The sequence below is a fragment of the Ipomoea nil genome, unplaced genomic scaffold (assembly GCF_001879475.1).
Source record: "Ipomoea nil cultivar Tokyo-kokei standard unplaced genomic scaffold, Asagao_1.1 scaffold0208, whole genome shotgun sequence".
Lineage (NCBI taxonomy): Eukaryota > Viridiplantae > Streptophyta > Magnoliopsida > Solanales > Convolvulaceae > Ipomoea > Ipomoea nil.
Genome location: NW_017616636.1, coordinates 66,830 through 82,500, shown reverse-complemented (window position 1 = coordinate 82,500; position 15,671 = coordinate 66,830). Strand labels below are relative to the sequence as shown.

At 33.3% G+C, this 15,671-nt stretch overlaps 1 protein-coding gene across 1 annotated transcript in view; it reads left to right on the top strand.

Moving 5' to 3' along the window:
- Positions 1-4,047, top strand: part of LOC109191846 (uncharacterized mitochondrial protein AtMg00810-like) — a 12,343-nt gene extending 8,296 nt beyond the window's left edge. The window contains exon 2 of the mRNA XM_019342525.1: positions 4,042-4,047. Coding sequence (XP_019198070.1) covers positions 4,042-4,047 — 6 coding nt within the window. The remainder of the gene's footprint in view (positions 1-4,041) is intronic.
- The last annotated feature ends 11,624 nt before the right edge of the window (positions 4,048-15,671 follow it).

The following is a 15,671-nucleotide window of genomic DNA, read 5'->3' as shown; positions in this document are numbered from 1 at the left end:
TTTAGCTTTTTGGAGCAAATTGCTAAGTTATTAAATAATATTTTGGTTTTTTGATTAAATATAAAATATTAAACAGACGAATTTCTTAAAATTTTGGTGAATTTGCCAAATAATCAAATTACAACAAAACAACAACAACAACAACAACAACAACAACAACAACAACAACAACAACAACAACAATAATAATAATAATAATAATAATAATAATAATAATAATAATAATATAATAATAATAATAATAATAATAATAATAATAATCCAAACAAAACTATATACAAAATAAAATTAAAATTAACAAAAAAAAAAAAAGGCAAAGGGGAGCCACATGCTCCCTTTGTAAATGATGTTGGTTCATTTTCATCCCAAATTGAAAATGTTTGAAAAGATGAGCTCCTGAGCTCTTCTATATAAGAGGTACAAACATAATTGTTTGTCCATCGATGTGGCGAGTATTGAGAAGTCAAAAGGTTCTTATTTAAGAAACCTTAGTTTTGTCTTCCTATTTTAGTTTTATTTATTTATTTATTATTGGGGGTTAGGAAAGATTAACTCAAAATATATGCGTTGTTTTAGATTTTAGCAGTTTGGAGCAAATTACTTATTTATTAAATAATATTTTTGGTGTTTTGATTAAAGATAAATTGTTAAAATGACGAATTTGTCAATAATAATAATAATAATAATAATAATAATAATAATAATAATAATAATAATAATAATAATAATAATAATAATAATAATAATCCAAACAAAACGATATACAAAATAAAATTAAAATTTAAAAAAAAATAAGGAGAAGACAAAAGGGAGTGACGGGCGCCCTTTGTAAATGATGTGGGATCATTTTGATCTCACATTGAAAATGTTTGGAAAGAGGAGTAATGCTCCTCTTACAAACATAATTGCTTGCCCATCAGTGTAGGCAAGTAACCTGAAGGGTGTGGTTGAGTGTAAGGGACTCATCCATCCTTAACCAAAGGTCAAGAGTTCGATCCTTAGATTTGGGAATGGAGCAGCCTTAAATCTCTAAGCCAACTGTCCTACCCAAAAGAGGTGCTTACAATTTAGCGGGGGATTAGTCACTGTGTCCAACGGTGAAAACCCTTAGTTTACCAAAAAAAAAAATCAATGTGGGCAAGTATTGAGAAGTCCAAAGTCTTTTTTTTTTTGGTTAGAAGTAAAGGAAAATTAAAAACGGAAAGGAAATATTTTAATAATAATATTTTACATCATCAAATAGTAAAGACATATTTTAAAAAAATAGTAAAGATAAATTAAAAATGGAACAAAAATATTTCATTAATAATATTTTACATCATCAAATTAAAATGGAACGAAAATTAGGTAAAAATATCACTGCATCTATATTCTAATTGACTGATTGATTGGAATAAAAAAGAATAATTAACTGAAAATGAATCTAATATTACTAATTGACTGAAAATATAAAGGGAAATGAATATTAATAATTGAATGCAAATAGAAAATGATCTATAATTGACTAAAAAAATTCTTACCAAAAAAAATAATTGACTAAAAAAATGGTAAGATCATTGCATTTTAATTAAAAATGGAATGAAAATTAAAAATTGGAGGGAAATATTCCAATGATAATATTCTACATTATCAATAGTAAATGCATATTTTAAACAATAGTAAAGGTAAATTAAAAATGGAACGGAAATATTTCAATAATAATATCTACATCATCAATTAAAAATGGAGCGGAAGTTATGTAAAAATATCACTGCATTATTTGATATTCTAATTGATTGAAAAAAAAAAAAATAATTGGCTGAAAATGAATCTGATATTACGAATTGAGTGATATTCTACCATTATATATTTTCACCCAAGTAACCCGTCCTGATGGAGAAGATGTTAGCTCTAGACGAAGATGAACAAGATTGTGTTGTCACTACCAATGTCATCTACAAAGAGGTTTCAATAATGTGTGAATATAATCGGTGATATTAATTTTTTTTAAATGAAAAAATTGCTATATATCTAGACAAAAAAATATATCTTCCATACAAATGAATATGGATAGCAATTCATTTCTATAACTGAGTTGTTAGAGAACGAGCACATTTACCTAATGTATGAAAATACTAAACAATGATAAATAAAATCTTCAAAATTATAGGACCGCATCCGTACATCTAGACATTAACTATTAATTTGAGCAATTATTTGTATAAATTCAAGCAATGATAACATCAAAATATATAAACGATTCAAATCATATCTTTAAGTGCACTATATAATATTTGATGTTCTAATTTAAATAATTATATATCGATTCATATATTCTTAATATATTATAACATATTCATTCCGTGCATCGCACGGGTGCAAATACTAGTTAGAGTAAAATAGATTACTAATTATGCCAACTTTGGTTGGGATGAGATTCAAACCTAAGACCTTTCTTATTGGAATCAATGAGTAAGTTAACGGTGAACTAACATAAATTAACGGAAAAGATAATATTTAACGGAAAAGTTAACGGATAATCATATTCATTAAGGATAAATTAGGAAATCCTAAGGAAAAATTAAAATATGATCAATATGAGTCATTCATTTGATTAAAAAATTTGACCGCCATTTTTTCTACCCATTATAGGCCTAACTCTTTGGGCTCTTATTAGTATAGTGTGTGTGTGTGTGTGTGTATATATATATATATATATATATATATATATATATATATATATATATATATATATATATATATATATATATATATATATATATATAATCATAATAATTACACGAAAAAATAGAAATGATAATTTATTTAATTCTCATAGTATTACACCTTAAGCATAAAAAAATATAGATTATCATAAAATTAATTATAATAATTAAAAAATATCCAACGACCCATGTTTAATTGTAATTATACTATTATTAAGTTAATTATTAACTTAATTACCATAATAATTATTAGTCAATTATACTAATATTTGTGCAATTAATTCCTTAATTACCATAATAATTATTAGGTAAATATACTAATATTGTGCAATTATACTATTACACCTTATGAATAAAAAATATATAGATAGATTAGCATAAAATTACCGCATAAATTACATGGAATAATGAGAATGATAATTTATTTTGTTTTCATATTATTATACTTAGAAAGGAAATTGCTTTCTTTGGAACTTGAAAAGAAATCTTGAATCAGAAGGTGTTAACGACATTCGAGGAATTAAAACCTCTGTTCCTGCATTCGTTCCACACATAATGTAAGCTTCCAAAACATGATCAACCAACCTTGTAACCATTACACAGTTCTAATGAGTGATCTATATTTCTCAATAGCATCACAGGTTGTAGATTTCAGCAATCCATTGTGCACCTTATAACCATAATCTATATTTCTCTTATTAATTGTGTTGCCTATTCATATTTTAATTTGCAGTGTTAAATGTTGAAAAAAAATCTATAGATTATGGTTTTAAGTTTCTGTCATTTTGTATCCATTTTTTTAATACCTGGTAGCTTATAGTTTAAAGTCCAACATATTATTTTATGATTATTAATTGTGTTGCATATTCATATTTTGTAGTGTTATTTCTCAAAAAATTAATATACACTACAAGAAAAATGCACATAGACAATACTAGAAAGACAACAGTTTTTAACAAAAGTGTTGTCTTTTGTATAAAATACAACAGTTTGGTCCAAAATCGTTGTCTTTGTGCGTGACTTTTAACAACAACAGTTTCAACAACACTTAATAGACAACGGTTCAAAAACCGTTCTTGTTTCTAGAAAAGACAACGTGCGCGAGACTTACAACAACATAAATTTTACAACCGTTGTCTGTGTGCATTTTTCTTGTAGTGATAGAATATTATGACTTTAAGTTTCTGTCATTTTGTAATTTTTTGAAACCTGGAATCTTATATTGGGTATCACTAATCAATTTCTGTTAATTAGTTAACTTAAGAAGAAGTGAGAATTTTATTCTTTAAATTCACTTTGTTTAATACAGTATGTAGTATATTTGTATTATGTGCAGTTCTGAAGTATTGACATAAGACATTATAAGTGTTAGTCTTATAAGTAATGAAAAATCCTGCATTTTTTCTATCTTTTTTATATTCATATGTATGATTTTCAAGACAAATTATATGTAATTGGAGAAAAATATTAAAAAACTTTTTGATAAATTATATGAAATTGAAAGTTTAATAAAATTTGAGCTTGTTAATTGCAGATATTTAAACTTATCATAGGCTGCAAATCAACAATGTATAAGATATATAGTTTGTCAAGATATGTTCAAAGTATAGAAATAATTAGTAATATACTTTTTAAAGTTTAGAGTACATATTCTCAATACTTTACAATACAACTCAAATCTATAATAGTCTATTAACAAAACATAAGAATTATCAAAATTACATATTCTCAATACTTTACAATATTATAGAACTCAAACCTATAATATACATCCAAAAAATAATGGAAAACTAAAGAGCTGTGCAAAAAACTTCATCATGGACGCCAACAACCAAATTAGCTATATATGTCCTATGATATTTGAACCCCCTACAAAAGAATAATTCAACCATCCAAACAGTTTGATTACAATGCAATCACCTACTTGGAAGAATAGGTGCTTGGAAAACTTGAAAATCCACTGATTACATGAGCTTTACAAAACATTAGAAAAGCTTATGTGCCACCAGCAGCCCAGAGTAAACAATCTCATGTGTCACTGGGCACAATTGTCTTTGAAACCTAATAACAATAAAACAATAAATAAATAAAACAATAAATAAATAAATAAATAAATAGATAAATAAATAAATAAATATATATATATATATATATATATATATATATATATATATATATATATATATATATATATATATATATATATATATATATATATATATAAAAGATAAAATGCCACCAGGCATCATTGTCCATACGGAACAGACACTTCAACCACACAAATTATAATCAATGTGTTTCCTTCAAGCTTAACACTGAGAGACCCTTTGTTCTTTGATGTTTGGGTTGATGAAAACTCATTCAGAAGGCGTCTCTTTACCACTAAACTATCACCCACAACTTTTCCATTGCCAATCTATTGATACATTAAGTTATTAAGTTATTTGAATCCAATAGAATACATTTTTCAATGTACTTGAGATCGAAGAACACAATTCCCTAAATATTATTGTTCAAAATAATAGACTCAATCTTAATACACTTGAAAAAAACAGATTTGTATATTACGGAATACTTGAAACCTATTATAAAATGTGATACATATAAAAGAGGAAAAAGCTACACAATACTTGAACCTTCTTAGTCATCACTTTATTCTTCAATCCAACACTATGCCTCAACATCAACCTAAAAATAAAAGAAATTAGTTACAGATTGAAATAAGATTTTTAAAAAAGATCATCAACCTAAAAATAAAAGAAATTAGTTACATATTGAAATAAGATTTTAAAAAAAATTGAAACTGTTAATCTGTTATTACCCAATAAAATTGAGAATGATGATCACCAATGCCTGGTTGGAATACTTTCTGCAATATGTGAAAATTTAAGAGAAACAACTATAATAGAAAATAGTTAATAAATAAATATAAAAGGAAACTAAAACATGAATATAGCATTTTATACTGCAACATTAAAAAAAAAACATAAACTGCATAATCACCAAAAAGGAACTTGTAATCCTTACTTCACCTATAGAAACTAAAGTTAATAGAATGGAATGCTCCAAATGGAAAAGCCAAGCTCCGAATTGCTTTTCCTCAATTGTCTGTTTAAGTTTTGGTGATGGAGTGCTGGGTTTTGGGCTATATTTATAGGTGATTTAGGAGTGCTTGAGTATAACATGGAGTTGGGAAATTGAGTGTTTTGGAGATGGAGTGCTGGGTTTTGGGCTATAATTATAGGTAATTTAGGAGTATTTGAGTATAACATGGAGTTGGGAAATTGAGTTTGATTTTAACTGGGAATTAAGCATGCATGTTTTTAAGGATTTTTTTTTATTTAAATCTTAATAATTTAGCCAAACAGTTGAGTTTTAATGGGAGTAGGGGTGTAAATGAGCCATGCAGCTCGCGAGCCGCTTGCGAGTGGCTCGGTCAAAGCTCGGCTCGAACTCGGTCAAAATCGAGCTCGAGCGGAGCTCGAACGGCTCGTTTAGAAATTGAGCTCGAGCCGAGCCTAGATATTCTAGGCTCGTGACTCGTCGAGCCGCTCGCGAGCCATAAAATATATATATATATATATATATATATATATATATATAGGGTTGAGTTCAAATGAGGACAACAATATATAGAGGACTGTGAGGACAAATAATGGGCACACAATTAATAACACTTTGGTAATTTCAACTCTAAGTAACAAGATATGAAACTTAGATGCGCAGCGGAATAATTTAAACAACCAAGTGTTACGTAAAATCAAAGAGATATATCCCATGCAATATTATGGATATGCTTGAAATAGCTCAAATAATATGTATGCAAATTTATGCTCACATGCATACGTGAAAACTACTAAACCTAGATGAATAATTTCGCACAATATAAGATGGGTCAGTCAAATATTCAACATGCAAGGCAACAAAATATTTAAGAGATGGTTCACTCAATATGTATGCAATGCCACGTGTGGATCAATGAATGAATCCAAATGGAATTGTGTCTGCATGCACTTATAAAGTCACATAACCCAATCAATAAGATAAATGAATAAGACGAATAGTAAATGGGTTAGTATGCATGCAATAATAAATAAAGCAGTAAGTAAATGAGAGAGATGCAATTTATAGTGGTTCAGAGGTGGTGTAATCCTCCTAGTCCACTCTTCTCCTTTCACTCCAAGGAGGAAATTCACTATCTCGTTCACCCAGATACAAATAGTGAATCAAGTGCACACAGGCACTTCCCGAGTGTTTTGCACACAGCTACACTCAATCCCGAGTATTTCGCACAAAGCTATACCCCCGAGTATCTTGCACAAAGCTATACTCCTACACCAACTAAGTGTCTTGCACCCAGCTACACTTAGCACCACCGAGCGTCTCGCACACAGCTACACTCAGCAACCACGAGTGTCTCGCACAAAGCTACACTCACGAGTGTCTCGCACAAAGCTACACTCAACAGGATAGTGTCTTGCACAAAGCTACACTCAACCCTCTTTCTACACACAGTAGAGGTAAAATTTAGAGAAAACAAATTTCTCTTCTAATGACTTGAAGAATATCTCGTGAAAGCTCAGACTAGATATTTCGAATTTTTTTCTTTGTGTATTGCGTTGCCTTCTCTTTTTCGTGTATTGCACTCTATTGTCTCTGCTTCATGTCTTCAAGTCTTCTTGGTATATATAGCTGAAGAAGCTATATTACCGTTGTAGCATCAGTTGATCTTGATCATTCATTTTGATCAGCTTCACATTATTGCCAACTTGCATTGCGGTGATTTAATGCAAGAGATGGGCTTCCACAGTGAGTTCGAAAATCCTCACCTGACAAATCTTCAAAAGTCATACATATCGGCTCATCAGCTGAATCTTCTCCAAAAAATAATTACCTTATCTTGACGGATTCAAAATGATGAAATCTTCCAAAAGATTTCCTGCTGATTCTTGCTTGAGTAAAAATTATATCTCCGTCCATTTCTTCTTCTGAAGTGATATGAGATTCATAGCAAGAGATATAAATGAGAAAGAAGATGTGTAGAAGAATTCACGTGCATCTTCCTTATCATGTCCACAAGCTTCCAAACTTGTAGTCAATTTAGTATGACATGTGTCCACATTGTAACATGCACCTAACAAGTGTCATACTTATAGAATATGCTTCTAATGGGATTTGATCACGAGCCCAATTAGATTTGTCTTCCAAGCTTGTACCACTACACCATATTAACTCATTGGTTAATATTTCTGGATTTAATCTTTATTCCTAGAATGGCTTTAGTAGTATTTCACATTAATTCGTAGATTAATCCGAGTCTGCTCCTTGATCGTCCCCATCAGCCCCTTCGTCGTCCCCTTCTTTATCTCTTACATAAAAATGTAAAGATTGAGTCTCAAACTCGTAACCTCTGACTTTAGTCACCTTGTTCCTTATCCACTTCACCGCTTCATCCTTTGGTGTTTTCCAAGGTAAATAAATCTCAAATAGTAACATTCTGGATAAGTATATTTTGCTAAGAATTCGTAGACTTTTATGGCTTGACTTGGGACTTAGGCTAATAGACAACTAGACTCAAAATAAAATAGGGGGTTCTAAAAAATACAAATTTGGCTCATCAAAACTATTACATATTATTCCTAACATGTAGTTTTGGTTTTGGATGGGTCGTGGCTTAGATAGGGCAATACCTTTGGCTTTTAACAACTCTCCAACAACAAAGCCATATCCAATATCATTAGGAAACCATCCATTCACCAACGGTTTCGCATTCCCAACCTGCTCAATCATTCGACCAAACACAAAAACTCCCCAATCCACAGCAACATTATTCAATATAATATGCATCAAACCCAATTTCTCCTTAGTAAACCCAATTTCTCCTTAGTAAAATAATTCCTACTAGCATACTTGCATTCAATAATCTTATGCACAATATCTAGCAACATTCCATATTCATGCTTGAACAACACTTTATTTCCATTATTGCAAGCCCCGACCGGTGCGGTTTTGTGCCTTATTTCACTCCAAAAGGTATTCAAATCAAATCCATGATTTTCAATTCTCAAACCTTTCTCCTACAAACCATACTTGGTTCGAACATCATCTAACCCAATTGACAATGCTAACACTGCCAATAGTAGATTTTATAAAGCCATTTTCGACATATGCATGCTTATAAAAATCTACTACTTCATTCTTGTAAAATCCATCATACTTGAAAGAGCAAAAATTTAATAACCCACTAGATTCAAGAGAGTTTAAAATTTTTACCCCCAAGTCTTTGGATTGAACATGCTTGTTGTAGTCCTCAACGTCCAAGATCATCCCGCGAATCACCCGTGTAATTTTCCTTGATCCTTCGGCTTCAATTTGATTGGGAGCTCCTTCCATCTTGAATTAGAACACAAATTGGGAATTTTTGAGGTGGTTTTTCGGGTGGTGATTTCGGCAGTTCGAAATTTGGGTTGAAGGGGATGGGTTTTTGGTTGTGAGGGGTTTTGAGGTTAAGGGTGAGGATGGGTAATGTAGAAGAGATATATGTAGAGGATTTGGGATGGGTTGGGTAGGATTGGAATATTTTAGAGCTTCTTCTCTTCTTCTTGCATTCGCCGACGGTGAGAATGAGGGAGATGGAAGTTGATCTTCTTTCTTTCTCTTCTCTCGTTGGAGGCAAAATAAATGCCTAGGTAAAATTTCCATCTTGCCCTTTAGTGGATAGAAACAGATTGTAGAACAATTGAGGGCAACTTCGAACTTTCACTGATTTAAATTTGCCAACTCAGATTTTAATACTCCATTTGTAGGTACATGGCGCCAAAAATTAAGCTTCAATTAACTGCCACCTGTAGATGTTCATGGAGCAAAAATTTCTTCGACACATAATTGTTAGTGCAATAAATATATTCACGTTAACAATTTAATTTTGAGATCGGATAAATCTGAGAAAATTTGAGCGACCGATAAATTCAATCAGACAGATAAGTGCAAGTTCCAATTAAAAATTGATGCCAGATGCATTTTGCATTTCTAAATAAAATCACATCAGATTGACTTAAGCAAGTAAAAATTAAATAAAGCTGTTGAGCACATAATCCATACTGACTTTACAACTTGCATGCACCGTATCACCTTCAATTTGCAACTTAGCTCAGTATCATGCATATTCCCCCTAAACCATATATGCACTTAATCCACTATCATGACATATTCCCCCTAAATTATATATCCTTTACATAATTAACAATAATTTCTACGTACCCAAATTCGTAAGATAAAATTACAAACATGTACACAAATAAATTGTAACACATTACTCAAATTAAATCACGTAGAGCACATAGGTAACAAATTTCATGCAAACCACGTACACACATTTTCGAATTTAAGAGTTTCGAAATACTTAGCTCATTTCGATCATTCCCATTTCGTGCCTTAGAGTTGCAAATCGAGATTCACACAACGGTTCTGTGAGAATATCGGCAATTTGATTTTCTGTGGGAACATGATCGATCTTCAAATCTTTCTTCTCGACGTGGTCTCGTATAAAATGATGTCGGACGTCGATGTGTTTGGTTCGCGAGTGAAGTACTGGATTTTGGGTTATTGCAATCGCGCTAGTATTATCACATAAAATACTAACATTTTCGCATTTAATCCCTTAGTCCAACAATTGTTGCTTCATCCATAAAATTTGTGCACAACAACTCCCAGCTGCAATATATTCGGCTTCGGCAGTGCTCGTAGCTATGGAGTTTTGTTTCTTGCTGAACCAAGAGACCAATCTTCCCCCTAAGAACTGGCATGTCCCTGAGGTACTTTTTCGGTCTATTTTACACCCTGCAAAATCTGCATCTGAATAACCAGTTAGTGTAAAATCTCCTTCTTTGGGATACCATAATCCCACGTTGATTGTTCCCTTTAGATATCGAATTATCTTCTTCGTTGCAATCAGATGACTCTCTTTAGGCTTCAATTTGAAATCTCGCGCATACTCCGACTGAGTAAGATATGTCCGGTCTACTCGCAGTTAGATATAGAAGTGATCCAATCATTCCTCGATACATCGTTTGATCAACGTCTTTGCCTTCGTCATCTTTGTCCAATTTTTGAGAAGTACTCATGGGAATTTTGACTGAGGATTTTCCATCTAGCCCAAATTTCTTTATAAGATCTTTTGTATATTTATCTTGATTCACGAAAATTCCTTCTTTGAGCTGTTTGACTTGTAGTCCCAAAAAGTAGTTCAATTCTCCCGTCATGCTCATTTCGAATCTGTTCTGCATAAGCTTAGAGAATTTCTCACACAAAGATATATTAGTGCTTCCAAAAATAATATCATCAACATAAATTTGCACTAATAAAATATGACCATTTTCTTGAATTCTAAAGAGGGTTTTATCGACTAGGCCCTTGGTGAATCCACAACCAATTAGGAACATTGACAAGGTATCGTACCAAGCTCGCGGAGCTTGTTTCAACCCATACAACGCCTTCTTGAGTTTGTAGACTTGATCACTAGTGCCTTTTACCTCAAATCCGGGTGGTTGCTCGACGTAAACTTCTTCTTCAAGTAAGCCATTAAAAAATGCGCTCTTTATGTCCATTTGGTATACTGTGAACTTCTTGTAGGCTGCATATGCTAGGAAAATTCTTATTGCTTCGAGTCGAGCGACGGGGGCGAATGTCTCATCAAAATCTATGCCTTCTTCTTGCGAGTACCCCTTTGTGACTAATCTTGCTTTATTCCTAACAATGACGCCATCTTCATTTGCTTTGTTCCTAAAGACCCATTTGGTGCCGATTACATTTTGGTGCGTTGGTCTTGGAACAAGTTTCCAAACATCGTTGCGCTTGAATTGATCTAATTCTTCTTGCATTGCATCTATCCAACTTGGATCGGCTAGAGCTTCATCAATTTCTTTTGGTTCAAGTTGTGATAGAAAACATGAGAACATTGCATCTTGTTGGTCCCTTGTAGATGATCGTGTTTTAACTCCGTCTCTCGGATTTCCAATGACTAAGTCATGGGGGTGACTTCTTAGCCACATTCGATTCGGTTGAAACCTTATTGGATTCTCAGAGTTTCCTTCTTGTTGAAATACTACTTGTTGTGCCACTTGTTGGATTTCATCTTGTTGTAAATTGTTGACGGGTATATCTTCGGATTCATCTACTGGGATTTCTTGAATTTCGGGTGCAACTTCGGGTGCAGTCACGGTTGGTACTTCACGTGTCACGTTGGGCATTGACTCAAATTGATGAGTACCCATGTCACTTGTTTCTTCTATATCCTGCAACACATTTTCCTCAAAGATATTGTTAGAATTATTTAATTTAGAGTTACTTCCCTTATCTTTGACTTCTTTTTCGTTGCTTTCGTCGAACACAACATGAATTGATTTTTCTACCATCATTGTTGATTTGTTGAATATTCTGTACGCCTTGCTAGTGGATGAATATCCCAAGAATATTCCTTCGTTCGCACGCTTGTCAAAAGTCTTTAAATAGGAGTTTCCATTAACAAGTACAAAACATTTACATCCAAACGTATGAAAATAAGTGAGGTTGGGTTTCCTCCCTTTCCATAATTCGTATGGTGTTTTGTTATATAACTTGTGGATTAGACTGCGATTTTGAGTATAGCACGCCGTATTGATAGCTTCTGCCCAAAATCTCTTTGGTAGATCGGCGGTTGAAATCATGACACGTCCAGCTTCTTTGAGTGTCCTGTTTCTTCTTTCAGCTACTCCATTTTGTTGCGGCGTTCGTGCGGCAGATAGTTGGTGTAGAATCCCTTGTGAATTTCAATAGGATTGAATCACGCCATTCACGAATTCGGTTCCACGATCGGTTCGAATTGTTGCAATCTTCATGTCTTTTTCGACTTGTAGTTGCTTTAGTAGCTCCAACAACTTTGATTCAACTTCGCTCTTTTTCATTATGAATAACATTCATGTGTATCTGGAAAAATCATCAACAACAACCAAAGTGTATTTCTTACCACTTATACTTAATTGGGTCTACTGGTCCAAATAAATCCATGTGCAGTAGACTTAGAGGTCTTGATGTTGATTCTTGAGCTTTGGATTTGAATGATGACTTGATTTGTTTTCCCTTCTGGTATGCATCGCAAATTTGATCCTTTTTGAATGCAATGTTGGGCAATCCATTGACTAGCTTATTTTGTGCAAGCTTATTGATGGTTTTGAAATTTAGATGATTTAGCCTTCTGTGCCATTCCCAACTTGCTTCATTTGAATTACTTGCCATCAAACACACAGAGTCCTTCGTTGTACTTCAATCAACAACATACATATTTTTCTTCCTCGATCTGGCTAGTACAACTTCCTTCGTAGATTCGTCTTTGACTTGACATTTATCTTTGAAAAATTCTACGAGATAATCTTTGTCACAAAATTGGCTTGTGCTAAACAAATTGAATTTTAATCCTTCGACAAATGAAACATCTTCAATTCGTAAGCCATTCTTCACAATTGTTCCGGTGCCTTTTGTTGTTCCATATCGATCGTTTCCTCCAAAAACTACTTTTGGTCCTTCGATACTTTTGAACTCAACTAGACTAGCTTTATTGCCGGTCATGTGTGGAGAGCATCCGCTATCGAAATACCAAATTTCCTGCAATAAGATTAATTATTTTTAGGTACCCACACTTGTTTGGGTCCTTTCGTGTTAGTAATTTTTGGCATCCAAATCCACCTAGATCCCACTGATCCAAGAGTAGGTGATTTGTAACCATTAAAAACTTTATAATCATAACGCACTTGCGAATAATGATTCAGTGCGGGTTGGGAAGCTGATAGTTGCTTGATTCTATGAAATAGAGCAAATCTGGACTTGGTCCATGGTTTGTCTTCAAGCGACCAATCTTCTTCTGAGGGATATAATCTCCCAGCCCCAATTCTCGGAATTCTTCCCATATTCCTATGAGGTTTTATTGCACTAGACTCGTTGGTTCTCATTTGAGATACAAATTTTTGCCTTTTAAAATTTTGTTGCTTTGCAGAGATATTATCATTTTGATTTGGCCTTACAACATTTTTATGGGCATTAATTTTGTTTCCAACTCCTTGTCTCATTGTGCTATGTTGACTTTTCACAAATTTTACCACTGGAACTTTATTGATTAAAGTAGTTGTAGAATTAGTCAACTTTTGAGGGGTTTTAGAACATGATGGATCGTAGCCTAGTCCAACTTTATCTCCGGCGGGTTTTTGCATGTTTACCATTTTATCCATTATTTTGGATGAATGCGTAAATGATGCGATTACTTCCCGAACCTCTCTAGCTTTGCACTCTTCTTGAAGTCGAATATTTTCGGCTTTCAATTTACTCATTTCATTTAGAGCATTTTGCAATTTTTGTGCCATTTCTTCCCTTTCAAGGATTAATGTATTATTGCGCTCTTTGATTTGAGTATGAGTGGCCATGATCTTTTGACAATCTTCCATAAGACTTTGAAATGATTCTTGAGTCTCGAAAGAGGTGTCAACGGAACTAAAGGAACTAAAAGAACTAGAAGATACCTCTTCGTCGATTTCGTGCGCCATTAAACATTCCTCATGTTCGGATGTCTTGCCAACTAAGCATAGAAGCGCTGTATCTTCTTGTGATGAATCACTCTCGTCACTGGATGATTCTTCGGATTCGCTTGCTTCTAGCGGATCACTTATCAAAGCTTTTCGTTTATCCTTCTTGAATCTCTTTTCCTTCGGTTAGTAGCATTCGAATTTTTGCTTACCTTGGGGTGTGGACATTCTACCATAAAGTGTCCAGGCTTTCTACAATTATAACACACATTTGTGTTATCTTCGACTTGTTCTTTCCTTGGTCTTCTAAACAAGCTTCCTTGTGGTGAACTCTTAAATTTGTTCTTTCGCATGAACTTTTTGACTTTCCTAACAAATAAGCAAAATTGTTCGTCAGATAAAAAATCATTATTTCCTACTGACCTTGATGTAGACGGTTGATCGGCCATTAATGCGGATGTTCGTTCATCGCGTTCTTCTTCAATTCGTGTCTTCATCTTGAACTCATACGCCTTGAGATCACTAAAGAGTTTATCCGTAGATAATGTCCTTAGATCTCTATGATCTCGCATTGCGGTTACTTTCATGTCCCAATTAGAAGGTAGTCCAGCAATACTTTGAGTGATATTTCCTTCTGGGAGATGGTTTTGCCAAGATCACTTATTTCTCCAAGAATCTTGACTAAGCGTGCTTCCATATCGGTAATACTTTCGTTAGAAAGCATTTTGAAATCTTCGAATCTTTTCATGGCGATGGTTAGCTTGTTGTCCTTTTCTTGTTCGTCGCCTTCACCGATACTAATGAGAGTATCTCATATTTCTTTTGCCGTGGTGCACTTTCGAATTTTTGGGAATATGGTGTCATTGACCGCTTTGAACAAAATGTCCTTGGCAATGTTGTCCAAGTTATTTCGCCCTCTATCTTCACTTGTCCACTCCATTTTGGCTTTGGAACATATTGTGGAGCATTTGGATCTCGTGCGGTAGCGGTATTAGCTTCCATGATCTTGATAGGGCCAGTGGTGATGACTTCCCACATTTCATCATTTAAAGCAGATAAGTGCACCTGCATCCGTATTTTCCAATCATCAAATTTATCAAGTGAGAAAAGCAAATTTTGAGCAAGAACCATATCTCTCTTCATCTTGAAGTTTTGATATCTATCTAGCAGTCAAGAAATGACTCAAATAGACAACCACTCTGATACCACTTGTTGGTCCCGAAAGGGTGGCGAGAAGTCTAGAGGGGGGGGGGGGGGTGAATAGACTTCTCTAACTTTTCAAACTTTTCTCAAGCATACAACACTTTCGTAATTTCAACTCTAAGTAACAAGCATAAACAAGTTAAACAACTTAGAGTGTGCACAACGGAATATGTAACGGTAAAGTGTTATGCTTTGATTGTGTAGTGCTCAAAGA